Genomic DNA, 16096 nt, shown 5'->3' with positions numbered 1-16096 from the left:
TCCCAGATTCCTGGAATCTCACTTTTCATTTATTTATTAGAGATGGTGATGAAGAAAAGCTTGCAACTCCCATGGAGGCTCAGCAACCAAAGGGAAGTAGAAAGTACTCCCAACTTTATTTAAATTTCATGATTTTTTTTAAAGCCAATCTCCTGGATTTCTGTGAACTGACTCAGGACTTTTGAACAATTGGCACTGGCAATTCTGCTCATGCATTTCTTATTGGTCGCTAGTGTCCTATGTGCCTCCACGTGAAACTGACTGGAGCAACTGTTACCAATGTTCCCTCTAATTTTTTCATCCAGGCGCACAAAAAAAGTATGTGCATTGTAGCATTTGCAGATGTGCACCACCGCTCTGCTAATCAGCTGGGTGGCACCTGAATCTCTCCTGGGTGGCTTCCCAAGTGCACTGCTATTATCCAGTCTCTGGCTCTGACAGTCCTGCATTTCTTAGTATTAAACAAAAGTAAATACTTAGAGATCCTGAGATAAATATCCTATCAACAATGCTTTGCCTTTCTAGGGCCCCTTTCATCAGAGGACCTAAAATATCTTTAGAAACCTTAGTCATAGTCAGGTTTTCATAGAGGCTAAACTATTTTACAGATGAGGAAACTGAGGCACAGAGAGGTAATACGAGTTACCCAAAGTGATGCAAAAACTGCACGGGATCCAATGCTGTGAATGATGCCTCCCAGCCCTGAGCATTACGTTAAAGTAATGGAGTCAGAGAAGGGGGGCAGAAACTTGCAATCTTATTTTAATCATGTTTGTCAAATTTATTCGGTCAAAGAGCCATTTTCATATTTTATGGGATTTTTTCTTTAAACATCTGATCAGCTGATTATTATTAGTTTGTACTGTGAGCCATTTTCTTAATGTCTGAGCTGCTCTGTCTTTCCAATAGATGGGAAAAATCTGTTGATTTAAGGCCAAATTTTGCCACCCATATTCACACTCAGTAAACCCTTACTCTGTGCATAACCCCCTTGAAATCAGTATAGCCAGCTGGGTTAGTAAGGCACAGTTCTGGCTTTTAGAATCTGGACCATTGCTGCTATCATAGGCAGGGGTACAAGGGGGTTCTGACTGAAGCACCCCCACATTTTGTGCCCAGCATCTCCATCACTGGTCCTGCACCAGGATCCCAGCCTATGCCTAGGGGCCCCTCTGCCACCCAGGGTCCTGGCTACTGACTGTGGAGGCTCTCCTGTAGGCATCGTAGTCCTGACAGCCAGGCCAGGGCCTACAGTCCAGCACCTGGGGCTCTGCAGGAGTGGGGCAGTGATGGGCATGGACAGTGGTGGTGGAGGCTGCATCTCCAATTCCATTGGCTGTTAAGAAATATGTATAATCTTCTCCCCCTGCCCTGCGATGGAGTGTAAATCCCACAGCAGTACTGAGAAGATTAACAGGAGCCTGTGGACTTGATTAGTCTGCTTGCTGCCACCTGTAGCCCCTGCCATAAGTATGTCAATTAACAGATACACCTGAAAAAGTCAGGTGTTCCTTAAAGGGACTGAGAGTGCAATGAGAGAGAAGGCTGGGGGCTTCTGTTTTTTGGAACTGGCTTGGTGGAAAATAAGGGAGACGGGATAGGAGGGAGTTAGTTCATTCCTAGGGAGTATTTCAAAATAGGGACATGACTCCAAGGGTAGCACGCTGGAGAGCTGGTGTTCAGCTAAGGCGAAGCAGGGAGGACTTGAGAAGGATTGAAGCTCACACCCAGTGGGGGTGCAGGTGGTTTAAATCTATAGGGTTGATTTGGGATTGTTTAGAGAATTCAGAGGGGGAATCCTGCCAACCTTGGCCGGATGGGTGAAGCCTGACCCCTTGGGGTGGGCATGAGGAATGTTGCTACATAAGGCCAAGGAAGGGCTGTAGAGGAGGCTTGTAGATGGCTGAGCTAGGGGTAGGAAAGAGCCCAAGAAGACAGACCTTGCTTGCTTTGTACCGGGTCCCTGGCTTGGAACCTAGAAGAAAGGGAGAGTCTGTGGTACCCTACCAACCACTGGAAAAGGTGGTTGAAGACCCCAGAGACTGGGGATGGCAAACTTGGGCCAAAGACTCAGCTTGAAGTCCTGCCATTGTTTGTGAGACCTGCAGCTCTCCTTGAAGAGGCGAAGAGCAGTCTGGCTGGAGGGCTGAGGCACAAGATGAGCCAGACCACAAGAGGGCCAGAGCTATTGTCAGCAGGGATCGCCAGGCCATGCTCAGTCGTGAGGTGGTGCTCCAGCGGTGAGTTTACTCTTCTACAGCTCTGTTCTTCTCTTATTTATTTTTTTATCTCTCAGCCTGAACCTATTATCACTTTCCCCCTGTATTTAGGGTAGAAATTTTTCTTAGCCAGTAGCTTCTTTCAAAATGCATTGACTTCCATGCATCCAGACTCTATATGAGTCGCTTGACTGGCTGCTCCCTTTCCATTGTGTACTATTTTCTCTCACTCCTCATTTGTTTAGCATTCTTGGTGGCCAAGAGAGTTTCTACAGGATCTTAGAAACATTCTGCATATTATACAGCAAGGCAGCTAGTGTTCCATGTGTTAAGGATGTTGTGTTCATATTTTTTTTTTATGGTCCGAGAAATGTAATTTCAATAGCCAACTCTATAGGAGAGCTATCGGGCATCTCTTTGTGTATTCCATGTACCCATTCTTTGTCCAGTCTGGGTCATCTTGCACACAGTAACTCTGCAGTTGTACATATTGATCTATATTTAATACTTAGATGTAATACTTAGATGTTTTTGTATCTGCTCAACATAGCAGCCTTTTTTCTGTCACTGAAGGATATTCTTGTTTTGTGATTCCCTTAAATATCCAAATGCTTCAGTAAATTGCTTTACTTTCCTAGCAGGGCTTGTGCAGGAGTGTTCTGCGCACACACATTTGAATAAATATATATATATATATATTGTGCCTACTTGGTCAGTGTTGCCAGTGGAGGGTGTGTTCTGAGATCAGGAAGCAATTCAAGCTGTCCAGATTGAGTGTATTGGAGTCTCACTTCCATCTTCTGCCTAATAAATTGCCCTGTGTCCGGGTTCAGCACGTAATCATGAATTTTTCCATCCTCTTCAATGGATTTTGGATCAAGTCATTTGATAAGCTCTCTGAGGTCCTTTACCCTGGTTCCTTCCCCTAGCAATGTATTGCCTCCATGTTTGAATTGCACCTGAAATCTAAATGGACAACAAAGCCCGGTCTTGCATTGCTGCAAGTCCACCTAAATGGATGTCGTGCACTTGCAGTCTTGCTGCTCACAGTGCGGAGAGCAGCACATGAAACCTGTATTAGCTGAAGGGGATCATCTTAGCCCCAAATTCTTAGGTGTGGGATACTGTTTTGTTTTATATTCATGGTAGTGGGTTGCATTAATGTGAGAAGATTGGGTACTACGGCATAAGCACCAGGTGTCTCTTGAGACGTAACATAACATTGAGGGCTCTTTGGAGTCGACATTTGCAGAGTGCCTTGTCGTCTTAATCTTTGCAAGCCCCTGTGAGGTAGATGAGTGGGAAAACTGACATGATTAAATGACTGGGCTGCAAAAGGCTACTGTAGTCTGTTGTAGCTGGGATCAGGACTTCTTGCACTCCACCCTGCATGCTAGATAATGCTTCTCAAGAGAATAAAGGTCATACTTGGCCATCAAAGCACCAGAATATGGAAAAGGGGCCCTGAGGAGCCTGTTGCTATAGAAACATCATCATTGTCATACACGGAGGGCCAGACTCCCAGGCACCACTGTCCATGTTTGTAGGGACAATCTATGGGCCCAGAATTGCAACAGTAAAAATGGAAGGCTGGTGTATGGTTTTTCTGAATCCCATAAAGGGCATTTTGCAGGTCAGGGCCCATCTGCCACATAAACAGATTATTTTTTTTAAAATATATGGAGCTAAAATATTCCCTGATGTCTAGAATGTGGGAGGCCTCATCCTGCTTGGGAGACCCTGGCCTCCCGAGATGCTCAGATAAGATCTTTCACAATGTCTGACGGCAGAATGGATCCTGCCATGCTTGTGGTCCCCATTCCCGATTTCTTCCTTGTCACTAGCACCATGACCGGCATGTTCCTCTTCAGAGCTGGCTGGCAGGCAGGCCCATCTGCCAGGGACTTAGGCCTGGCTGTTGGGGCAGGCTGCTGGGTGAGCTTATAGCACCTAGGATAGTTACTAAAACATTCGAAAGTGTCGTTGCAGTTCCTGCAAGGCCCGGGGGAGTCGGGGAAGGCTGTGGAGAGCCTGGCAGAGGTTCTGGCCTCTCTGGTCTGGAAAGACTGGAGCGGGATGACACTGTGGTGGCTGCAGCAGAGGATGGCGCAGATGGCCTGCAGGAGGGACAGCTCTTTGGAGAGGAACTTCTGGAAGTTGGGTTTGAAGAGCAGGTAGACCAGAGGGTTGTAGGTGGTGGAGGACTTGGCGAAAACGGCAGAGAGGGCAAAGGCCAGAGCTGGAACTTGGCTGGCATCTCCAAAGGCTGCCCACATGGCAACAATTGCATATGGGGTCCAGGCGGCCAGAAATCCAATGCACACAGCTACGCTAAGCTGGAAGAGAAAAGGAAATGATAATGGTAGAGAACACAGTATCCCCAACCCTCCTGCAGTGCACACCAGACAGGCCTATGCTCAAAATTGCATGTGTAAGCATCCCTAAGTGAGGAGAGGATGGGGGAGGGTTATACATCGACCTTAACCCCAAATCATTCAGCCATGGCCCCTAGGGGCCAGAGCCAGCTCTCTGGCTCAAACTTCTCCTCAGCAACCCAGCTGCAGCAATGCATCTAAGGGAGGAAATGATACCCTGGACATGAACAGGAGGTGGGTCTCTGTCTGTCATACTCCCTCCCAGTCACCAACAGACCACAAAAACTTCTAATAGGGATGGAGTCAGGAGACCTAAATGCAGGAAATAGCTCCTGAGAGAGGCCTGTCGAAATGAAACCAGGTGTGAGCGTAAGCACTCCTGTCTGCCCTCTCTTGCTCTGAGGTTTTAACCCTGCCTACATGTTGAAGGACCCAGAGGTTATCAGCAGGTGGGATTGAACTTGGGACCTTGGGGGGCTAAAGCCTTGCTGTAGAGCAGACGTCACACTCCTGCTCACTGGTCTTGTGCCTCTGGGTTACATGGGGTGGATGTCCAGGGGAGTGGTGTACTGAATGAAGTCTGAGAGCCCTACTCACCTGTTTCTTTAAATAGCTATGCTCTAGAACAGGGCTTTTCAAACTCTGCGTGGTGGCTTGGAAGGGCAAGCCGCTAGCCAGCTGTGAAATGCTTTGTTTACCTGTGCCTCCGCCAGTACAGATGATCACAGCTCCTGGGGGCTGCACATCCCTGTTCCTGGCCCGTGGGAGCTGTGGGAAGCTGCGTCCTGGTCCACATCAGCTCCCAGGGCTGGGAACAGTGATCTGAAGCCCATGGGGAATGCGATTGCCTGTACCTGCCGAGGGGCAGGTAAACACAGCATCTTGTGGCCAGCTAGCATCTTGCCCTTACATGCCATGGTCCAGTGTTTGAAAACTCCTGATCTAAAAAGCAGCATGCTGCTTGGACAAGCAGGAAGGTGCAGTATGTAAATGGCTACCCTGCCACCCGGCAACCTAACCAACACAGGCCAAGCAAGGCAGCATGTTTCAGCTCAGTCATATTAGACCTTCAATGGCATTAACCATATTGTTTTGTTCTACATAGCGCAGGACACTTGGTGGGGAAAGGGTAAGAATCCTGAGGCTTTCCTTAGCGTGAGGAGATGTGAAAGAGCACAAGTGGGCTGAACATAAGCTCTTTGGGACAGAAGAATTCTTGTATTAGTCACACCAAGAAGCCCTAAGTCAGCTCTGTGCTTCAACGTGCACAGTGAGAGACAGCTCCTGTCCCAAAGAACATACGTTCTACAGAGAAAGCGGAGGGGTGGGGGTATTCTCATTCCCATTTTACAGATGAAGAACAAAGGCACAAAAGAAGTTAACTCAGAGCCCTGCCATTACGTGCTGGCCCAGTTGCTTCCTCACAAGTTCACTCTTCTTCCAATACCAAACATATGTTTGAGTTTGTTAGAAAATCAAATTTTTTCCTTTAAAAAGGGCATCAATCTCTTGGCAGACTTCCCCTCCCTCCCCCCAGCCCCTGGTAAATTACAGTATTAGCATGTAGACTGGGGAATAGTGAGTCATGAAGGCAGCCCTTTTTTTTTTTATTTCCAATGTAATTTAATAGAGGAAAACAAAGCCATCAGATGACTTTAAAGGAGGTAGGCAAGGGCTGTATTAGCACCATGCACATACACACCTAGAATATTAATTGGGCTTGGCAAACACTTTTCCTTTCCAGAAGCTTTCAAGGAGTCTCATTAGTTTAGGGGCACAGAAATATGGACTCCCTCAAATGTTTGACTCGGAGCTCCAAACAAATTGTTGTTTCAGTGAGCAAGAGCCTAGCATGTCTGAAGATGGCCTCCAGGAAGCTGCCTCCATCTGTCACTAGTGAAGGTGGCTTTGCCTTTCTGGCTCCAAACTGCTCCATAATAAAAGGAGAATGTTTGCCAGCAAATCAAGGCAGCTCTGGGAACAGTCTGAGATGCTGAAGCACTAGAGAGTCAGGAGATGCTCAGATTTTGAGATGCAAAGGGACGGAAGAGAATCACATTTTCAGCCTTCACTTCCCTTTTGTTTTAAGGTTTCGTGCCTGGGGAATGTGGGGGAGGGAAGGAATAGTTTCAGACAAGATTTGTTGCTGATCGAATGAGAATTTCTTTCAGTCGATGAGCCTGTGTGTTTCATTCATATGTCACTATGCAGGGAAATGGCAACCTCCATCTTTTCCCTTCCCACTTTCATGTTGTCAATTATTTATTACCTACACTTTCCCAATCCTCCACCATGTGTCTTGACTGCCATTGTGCCTAAGGAGGATTTGAAGAGTAGTGTCTGTTTCTTCTTTGAAAGAAGAGAAGGGGGAGAGCTAGGAAATTTCGAGCAAGGATTTGGATCAAATTTTGGGTGACATTTAGATGGTATAGCATCTGGCTTTTGGTTCAGATCTATTTCTAGTGCAGAGCAAGTGGTTTCAGAATTTAGTCTTCTGATGAGTTTGTCTGGATATGCCAGATCTTCATAGATTCAGCAGCTACAGGCATAGTGCTGTGTGTGTTACCTGGTTTGATTGAACAGTGGCAGTAAACTGAGCATTGAATGTTGCGAAGTGTCCATGTGAATGCATATATTTGCATGCCTAGCTTGTTTGAGAATCTAACCCTCAAGTCTTGGAGTATTTGAGGCATCTTGGCTACTAGTTACTCAGGAAAGGTAATGAAACCTGATACTTCTGGCGTCAGCTGATCCCTGCTGGGGTTAGAAAGGAATGGCCTAACATGATCAATTGGCCAGCAGCATGGAGGAAAGGAGGGCACACTGCTCTGGTGCTCAACCTATTTACCACTGTGGACTGCACACCCAGCTCTGTTATGTGGGCCGCTCCATGCAGTGTCTATCCTACCTGTATGGCCCTGAAGGTTGCATGAGCACAGCTATGCGCTGATTGGGCCCCAGGTTGGGAATCACTACTCTAAAGCATGAGGTGCTGGACTTGCAGTACTAGTGACGTGCTGCAGTAAAGCAAATCGTGTTGAATGCTACATACTGCATCGTCTTCAACCAATGACCTGGACAGGCATTCCAGCTGCACTAGAGGGTCACAGCAGTGAGAGATCACAGAGTCCGGTCCCCTGCAAGCTCTTCCAGCCCCTACAAGAGGTGTATCAATAGGGCCCTACCAAATCCACGGCTGTGAACAACGTCGTGGACTGTGAAACTTGGTATCACCCTACGAAATCTGCTGTCTTGTGTGCCATACAGTTTTCACAGGCAAGACCAGCATTTCTCAAATTGGGGCTCTTGGTCTAAAGGGGAGTTCTGGGGGAGGGGGGGTTGTCCTAAGATTATTTTAGGAAGAGGTGGAAGTAACTTCAATTGCTTACCAGTACAGCCGTAGCACCATTCTCCTATACACTTAACTTTGTGGCTTCCTCCGTGTGCCTTTGGTACAGAAATTAAAGCTACTCCTGCCAGTGCTCTAGAATTAAACTTTTAATATTGGAATAAAAGCCCGAACTCACTGTCACAATTCTCTCCTCTCCTCCAGCTTAAGGGATTCCCTATGGAAAGCAGATAGCATAGGGCGGAGGTGGAGAGAACCACATTCAAGAGAAATGTGGAAGGAGGGAGCCAACCCCACTAAGCCCAGGTGCAAGAGAAGACCCCGCAGGCTCTGAGCCCCATTCCACAGCATGGGATCCTGCACCGGTCCTCACCACTCCCACCCTTTCCAATCATGGCCAAAGCAATGGGCTCCACCACCCTGAGCTCTCCCCTCCCCCCACCTTCATGCAGCAGCAGCCATGGTTCCTCTCCAGCATGCGGCAAGGAGGAGGGGGGTTGGCAGGTGGAGAAGCCCAGCACTTCCAGGAATATTTCCAGCTTCAGCTGCTGCTGTGTTGCCAGGCTGCAGGAGCTGTCTATGAGGGAGGAGTTGGTGGTCTGGGGGTGGCAGCAGCACACACAGCAATGAGGGAGCTGCAGCTCCAGAGGGAGCCCACAGCAAAGCTACCCCGGCCCCTCCCCATCAGCAGCTTGGTCCTGGCTGGAGGGTATGAGCCCAGGCATCCCGGAGAGGAAGCAACAAGAGGTGAAAATAAGCCAGTAGTGAATGCTTTGGCCAGTTTTCTTACTAGTTCGCTGTACTAGCTGGTACCAGCTCATTTTAACCTCTGGTTTTTAGGGGAGGGGATTTCCAGTATCTCACCCTTACTTATGTGCTGCCTTAAGAGTTGGGCAACCAGAGAGTATCATCCCCATTTTACAGGTAGGAAAACGGAGGCACAGAAAGGGGATTGTCCTGGCCTCATGGGGTCCAGCATCCCAGTCTGCACTGTATCCCCTTAGTAATGCTTTCCCCACCTGGGGTGAGCGCCCCTGCAAAGCCCCTATGCTGTCTCTGCTGCTCGCCCACCCGCTTGCCCTACCTTTACAATCAAGCTGTGCACGCTGTTGGCTTTGCTCTGCGGTGACATGTGCTGCTTCACGGCTCTTCGGGCCACTTTCACAGTCCACAGGATGAGTGAGTAGGAGAAGAGGATCAGGAGGCAGGGGAAGAGGTAACAGAAGACGAAGAGCGCCACGATGTAGATCACTGCCTCCCTGGTCGTAGCTTTCCACTTCAGGCAACAAGCTGTCCCGTAGGGCTCTGGGCCATAACTGCCCCAGTTGGCCAGAGGAGCTACGGCAAAGACAAGGGCGTACGCCCAGACACACAGTAGCAGGACTCCAGCATGGGTGGGGGAGAACTTATTGCCTGCAAGAGAGAAATGGCAGCTGTTGGCAGGCATTCGAAGACCAGGGCTGAGGCTGACCTCTCTGCGTTCTGGTGGGTTGGCTTTCCGAAAAGGCCTGGAATCTGGAGCCATTTCTCTGAGCCAGCCCAACACGCAGGGCATTGATCTAGAATAGGCCCTACCCACGAACCACCCCTCTCCCTGGGCATTTCTGGCAGAGCAGACTTAGAAAAGGGGTGAGTCCTCCTTGTAAAGATAGTGAAACTGGGGCACAGCCAGGCGACTTGCCTGTCACCTTGGGCAGGAGGCAGAGCTAAGACCAGAACTTATCTTCTACTCCTCCACTCAAAGCATGTCTGCGGGTACATGCTGCTTTCCCTGCTGGTAGCAAAGGCTCTTATGGAGGAGATTTAATTTTTAATTTTTTTTTTTTTTTTTTTTTTTTTTTTTTTGGTACAAACCAAACTACCCTTAGCAGAGGCTCCTTCCCCTCCCCCACTGCTCTTAGCTCAGTCAGTAGCATTTCTTGAAGAACTGTTGCTCTCTGCTTTCGTTTTCTGAGGTACTCTGGGAGAGAGGGTTGGCAACTACTCCACCAAAGGCTTTAGACAAAGCTTTGCACTCTGGACCTTTAAATGTCCATGGGCTCAGGACCGTGTTTTCAAAGGGCCTCTGGCAATGCGGTGTTTAATGCACAGTAAATAGTGTGCACTTCTGTGCATGGAACTGGATTTACACACATCCGCTGTTACACCTGCAAATACTTTCAGAAGCCCTTTGATCCTGTGTCCCTTATTGTCCATGCTGATGGAAAGCTCCAGCCCCAAGCAGTAGGGCTTCTTGATATGTGCCACTCATGTCCATTTGTCTAGATATTAGTCACAGGATGGAGAATAGCAGATTAGGTCCCCCACTCTAGCAAGGCTGGCTGTAACAAGGAAACTGTGCACTATGGCAGAACAAAGGCAGCAGGCTGCAGGAGTTTGGTGGAGGGCCCCGTCATGAGAACTACATGCACAGGTACACCAGTCTGTCCCTCTGGGTTCTGAGCATGAGACTGACTCTGGCCTTCTCCAGTAAGGGTCACTTCCAAGACCCTGAGGAAAGCAGCTGTGGAGGGACTGGAAGGTCATTGTTACAGGAAGGGGCTCTGTGAAGTATCCCAGGACGATCCCAGGCAAGGCTTTGGAGCTTAACTCTGAGACCTTGAATTCGATGCAGAGTTCCACCGGGATCCAGAGTGGTAACTCCTGGTGGCTGGTGTTGCTGAGAAGAAGGTTGCTGTGCTATGGAGTTGGTAAAGGCTTCAAGCTTTCCTGATGTCCAAGCCCTCGTCTCTAGATGAAGCCTGTGGCCAGCACCCAGCCTGGAGGGCCAGAGGGCTTCGGTCTCTGCAACCAGGCCTCTTGCTGAGAGGAGGTGCAGTTCTCTGGCTGCTCACATGTGAACGAGAGCGCTGTGTGTGTGGTCATCCTATGGTGCGCACTTCTCAGCAGCCCGCCGCCCCGGAGCGCTGATGTAACAGTCTTCAGCAGACCCCTTTGAGCCAGGGTAAGGTGAAGGTGGTAGATAGGTGTCTACAATGTTTCCGTCCTCTGTGTTATGCTTGGTTCTTGTCCCACCAGGCGGAAGGCAATGGAGCTATTTACAATGATGCACAGATGACATCCTCTCTGTGTTTTGGCATTAGCGGCTATGGCATTTCATAGTTTCCCACAATGCCTCCAAAGAGCTGGAGAAGGGGGTCTGAGTTTTGTGGGACTCCACAGGAACTCAGTCTGAACGGGGAGGAAGATTTGCCTACCACCATTCTCTCTAAGCGTCCCACAAGGTAGGACGAGAGCTGTTCCACAGCAGTCCTATCAACTTCTGGTACAAATCAGGAGGCCTTCTGGAAATGTAGGCTTGAAGTCATTACAGTTTGCAGGCACATGATCCTAGCTCCAGTGGGTTAAAGTTACCCCTGGTGTAACTCCACATGGGAGAGAACAATAAGCTGTTAGTAGCTGGTTGTTGCGGAGTGAATCTTCCAGGGAGAGGAGCTGAGATGCTGATTGTTACGGGAAGCTCTAGGAGCGTAACACACTCTGGCCTAAGGCCTTGCTGCCTGCCATTCACCACTCTGCCTTGCGTCCAGCCAGGAGCATGTCTCCATGGACACCGTGCACAGTACGCTTTAGCTCAGGAGCACCGATCAGCCACGGCACTGCAGAGAGCTGCCTGGTGGAGAACCGCAATCGGCAATGAGCGGAGGACCTCAGACTTGAACAAATACTAACCAGGGAAGCGTCACCAAGCTCTGGGCAGCAGGCCCACTGATAGGGGTGAGGAACAAAGGGGACAACTGCTCCTGGGCCCAGCAATAGAGAAGGTCCTGGAGATGCTGACCACCACCACTAGTGCAGCAGCGGCGGCTGGAGCCCCAGGCCTTAAATCACTGCTGGAGTGCTGTGGGGAGCAGGGAGCATGGTGCTGAGAGCTGCCTTGCTCCAACCCCGTCCTTTCCACTTGAGGCCCCTCCCCTTCTGGGGCACAGAGCATGCCCCTCCCCACCTTGACCAGGGGCCCAGCGAGCCTGTGGGTCTCACTGCTGGGCGGGGCAATACAGCAGGGCTGAATTTTGTTTTGAAAGAGGTGCTGGGGCCTGAGCACCTTTTTAAGGTTCATAACTGATGCGCCAAGCACAGAGGTGCCGGGACTATGACCTGCCAAGCTTAGAAGTGCTGGGGCTGAGCCCTGTCCTAAATTAAGCCCTGCAGTGTAACGTGCTCTTAGTCTCATCTGACAGGCTGGAAAAATGAGGCCCAGGAGGAAAGAGGAATGATGTGCCCCAGTTAGTGGGTAAAACCCTGACTGGCTAACAGGTAGAAAGCCTGGCCTTCCTCTTCCACAGAATGGGTGGCCTATAGCATTCATGGTGAAATACTTCACTTTCTCCTGGTTATGTAACAGGAGACATACCCCAGTGAGATCTATTAGTCTCACATGCGAGACCTGGTGAGCATTGCCAGTCAATCAGCATTTATATTATTAAACCTGGACCAAGCACTTATACTTTGTAATAGTCCCTTTCCCCCATTCCTTGCCTTCTAGGGCTTACCTACCCAGGGAAAGGAGGTGGAGTTTACTATGCACGAATTTGGGGTGGAGTTCATTGAAATGGCCTGTGTACATATAGCCCACATACTGAGTGGGTATGGTTCAGTGTCCCATGGAGTGGCCCTTAGCCCGCTTACAGGAAGAGATGAGAATGAGTGAGCTCTACAGCCATTTTCCTTGACACAAATAAGGATTTGGAGGAGGTGCCTTGGGGGATTTGCATCTGGAAACGTAGAGATCAGAACTTTTATGTAAATTTAAATCCACAGCCTTATCAGAGTTTTCTTCAGAAAACCCAGTCAATGAAACACAAGTTGGCTTTTTCTCTGCTCCCTCTCCCTCCCCTAAATCCTAAACTCTCTCATCTTCTAAGGGCTTAATTTTAAAGAGCCCAATCTTCAGACATATGTTGAAAACTTTTCTTTGAAATGAAGCAATTAAAAATATGCTGAGATTAGTCATTTCCTAGTGGAAAATGCACAAGTGCATTACAGAAAAAGATAAGCTTGAGAAGCCACATAACCAAGTGCAGTAATAATCTAGAGAGCAGAAACAGAAATTGCAGAGGGAAAAGATGTCTGCCTTTTAATGGCCAAATTTAATCTCTCTTTTTTTTTTTTTTCCCCATCTTTTGTGATCAATTTCTGCAGCTATAAAAAGTGATCCCATAAGCTTTGTGCTGGCTGCTTAACTGAGGCGATTTCCTTCCAGTGCTGTCTCTCTGCATGGGATTGTTTGCCTCTATAGAACATCTGCTTTGTGTCCCTCCCCCGTCATGCATCTGTTAAAGTTTGCAAGCAAGTCAGTGTCTCCCTGCAGACAGGCAGTTGAGTGTGCAGGTACCAGCCTAGCTGTGGTGAAGGAGGGAGCTACATTGTGCAGTATGGAGGCCCAATCCTGACATGAATTAATGAGAACTCAACGGAAAGTTTGGCTCTGACTTGCATCAAGTAATGCGTTAAGTAACAGTGGCACTTCGCTAGTGTCCTTCATTTCTTCCAAAGTACTTTACATACAAACGATTAATCATTGCAAATCCCCAAATAGCAGGTCACTATTTATTATCTCCATTATACAGCTGGCAGAAACACAAACAATCAAATTACTGCTGCCAGTGTACTATGGGGAGACATTGGCAGAAATGGAACTAGAATCCACGCGTCCCTACTCTAGTTCTCGAGAGTCACTTTCTGCTACCACTAAGGGCTAGCTCTCCAAAGAGACCAAAAACGTGCCTCCTGGCGAGTGAATAGGCATTTGGCACACACGTATTGGGTGTTTCTGCAGTCAGTATTTCTGTGCATCTGGGATCTGGCCCCTGGGGGAGGGGTGTGAAAGTGTGAGGCTGCCAGTGCCTTGTGCCTCTCAAATCGAAGAATGTGACCACTCGTGGCACTTGCCAAACAAAGTTCACTGGGAAACTTTGTGTGTTAATTTTAAAGCTGGCAGGAAAATTTCTTCTCTCCTTTTGGTTCTGTTTCCTCCCACTGTTGCTGGGATGGGGAGAGTATGGGGGGGGGGGAGGAAGAGAAGTATTGAGACTAGGGGTGTAAATGGTTACCTGGTAAGCCTCACCCTTAATGGATGAGGTTTGCCAGCTTGGGTTAACCAGTAAGGGCTGGAGCAGCTCCCTGCCAACCCTGGGCAAAGGGCTGCTCCAGCCCCATGGTGTCCTCTGTAGGCTGGGGCTGCTCCAGACAATTGGCCAGAGCAGCCCCTGTCCATGGAGAGCCCACCCAGCTCTCTTGCCTCAGGCCACACACTGGCTTCCAGAGAGGCTTCGCTGGAGGCTCTGCAGGATAAAGCTTATTTAAGCTTGAGTCCACAGCACGTGGTTTTTAGTGGTTACCCAGTTACATTTTTAAATGACTTTTTACATCCCTAATTGAGAAGGGACGTGCCTGATAGAACAGAGGGCACATTTCCAATCTGTCTGGAGGGACGTGCTCCCAAGCAGGGTTCAGGCAGCTGCCACTGGTTGCCTAAGGCTTAGGTCAAGGGCTGCATAAGCTCATCAGCCTGTTCATCAGGTACTTCTACATCATCAAGAGGGACACCAATGTATGCACTTGTTTGGACTTCATTGGTGCCACATCAGGCTCTAATAACCCAGCATCATGGTCTCCATTGAGATGCTGCTTTGTGGACAGGCCTGGGCTTCCCTTCCCAGGACCTCCATTGCAGAAGTATGTTGCTGTGCATTTGTGGGTGGGTAAATCACCAATCCACCAAACTCTGGCACAAGATGGAGACACGTTCAACAAGTGACTGAAATGAGCTACTTGGGTCCTTCCTGGGCTGCTACATTTATTTATTGGAGACTATATCTTGGAGGATCTGTCTGAAAATCAAGTTAATATGGTTGGGCTTTGATATTCATATTTGTCTGAAATCCAAAATCTGTGAAGATATACCTTGGTTGACAGGTTCAGCTGTCTGAATGAGAAAATGTAAGTCATTCCTTCAGGACAGTATAAAAACATCTAGGATACATGTCTAGACAGGTATCTAGACCTCAGCTGCCCTTTGGATGTGATTTGTACCCGGTGTGTTTTGGTGGGTAGGGGGAGGGAGGTTGGGGGTGTGGGGGGGGGGGTGGTGTGGGTGTGTGTGTGTGTGTTTTTGTACCCAGACCATGAACTGCAGGTACAACTCTAAGTATGTCTCTTTAACTACCTAATTCCCACCCAAATTTGGGTGGAGTTGCAAGCAGTTAGATTAGCATCTAGAACTACAGGTGAAGGTGAAGATGGTGCTGCCAAAGGGAGTTGTCCCATTGTGCACTTGGGCCAGCAATGTTAGTTATTACCCAGCGTTAAATTTGCCAGTGGTGGAATAAATAAAAGGTCGGCGCTCAACTTCTCACAGTTAGACCAGCTCTCCGTGCCATCCTGATACAGCCATAGGGGAAATACGACACTTTCTTGCAATACTATGGTTAGGAAAAATATCAACAATTTAGAGCCAGAATTTCATGCCCGATGCCTCATCTGCATGCACAAGGCTGGCATACGCTCACTACAATGTGCCTATGTATAGAGGCTTAGGCTGTAGTGTGCACCACTCATTTTATTGCTTCATGAATCAATCTCCTTAAAATACACCCCATGAGACTAATGCTCCTACTGGGGTGAATGTTATGTCAATTACTGTCTCATGTTATGAAACTCACCCTCCCTGCCCAAAGGCTCAATGGAATTTAGCCCAGCCTGCCGCCTCTGTGCAGCCACCACTAACTTGCCTTTGCTGTGCCACAGCCCCTGGCTCAAGCCCTCCTCTTGGGGGAGGCAGGTTCCGTGTGTGTGTGTGTGTGTGTGTGTGTCCGTCCAGTAGCTCCTCCTCCAGCCATCCTCAGCTGCCCACTGCACTGTCATATCTAGAGCAGGCAGGGAGCCCCTCTCCAGAGCATGCAGAGGATTCCCAGGCTCCCATAGGCAACTGGTCTTCCTGAGGCCCTCACCTACAGCCCTGCATGGATACAGAATTGGTATCTGCCTCTGCAGACATGACCGGCAGATAACCACGTCCGCAGAGGTGGCTACCTGCGGATCTCTGCAAGTGGGAAGGGCTCCAGATGCAATATTTGTATCGGCAAAAATGAGTCGCAGCTGCAGATAGTGACAGATATAAAGCAAAGATCCTTGGATTTGCAGGGCTCTAC

The 16096-nt window shown here is 48.8% G+C and overlaps 1 protein-coding gene across 1 annotated transcript in view; it reads right to left on the bottom strand.

Annotated features, from left to right (window-relative positions):
* Positions 1-398: 398 nt before the first annotated feature.
* LOC102450506 (opsin-5-like) overlaps positions 399-16096 on the bottom strand; it is a 29452-nt gene continuing 13754 nt past the window's right edge. Inside the window, exons 4-5 of the mRNA XM_075901221.2 lie at positions 9028-9356; positions 399-4555 (exon numbers count right to left, since the gene is read on the bottom strand). Of these exons, the coding sequence (XP_075757336.2) occupies positions 3977-4555; positions 9028-9356 (908 nt within the window). The 3' untranslated portion in view covers positions 399-3976. The remainder of the gene's footprint in view (positions 4556-9027; positions 9357-16096) is intronic.

The sequence above is a fragment of the Pelodiscus sinensis genome, chromosome 17, assembly GCF_052426305.1.
Source record: "Pelodiscus sinensis isolate ZL-2025 chromosome 17, ASM5242630v1, whole genome shotgun sequence".
Lineage (NCBI taxonomy): Eukaryota > Metazoa > Chordata > Testudines > Trionychidae > Pelodiscus > Pelodiscus sinensis.
Note: the sequence above shows the minus strand (reverse complement) of the source record. Positions and strands in the feature narration are given on the sequence as shown.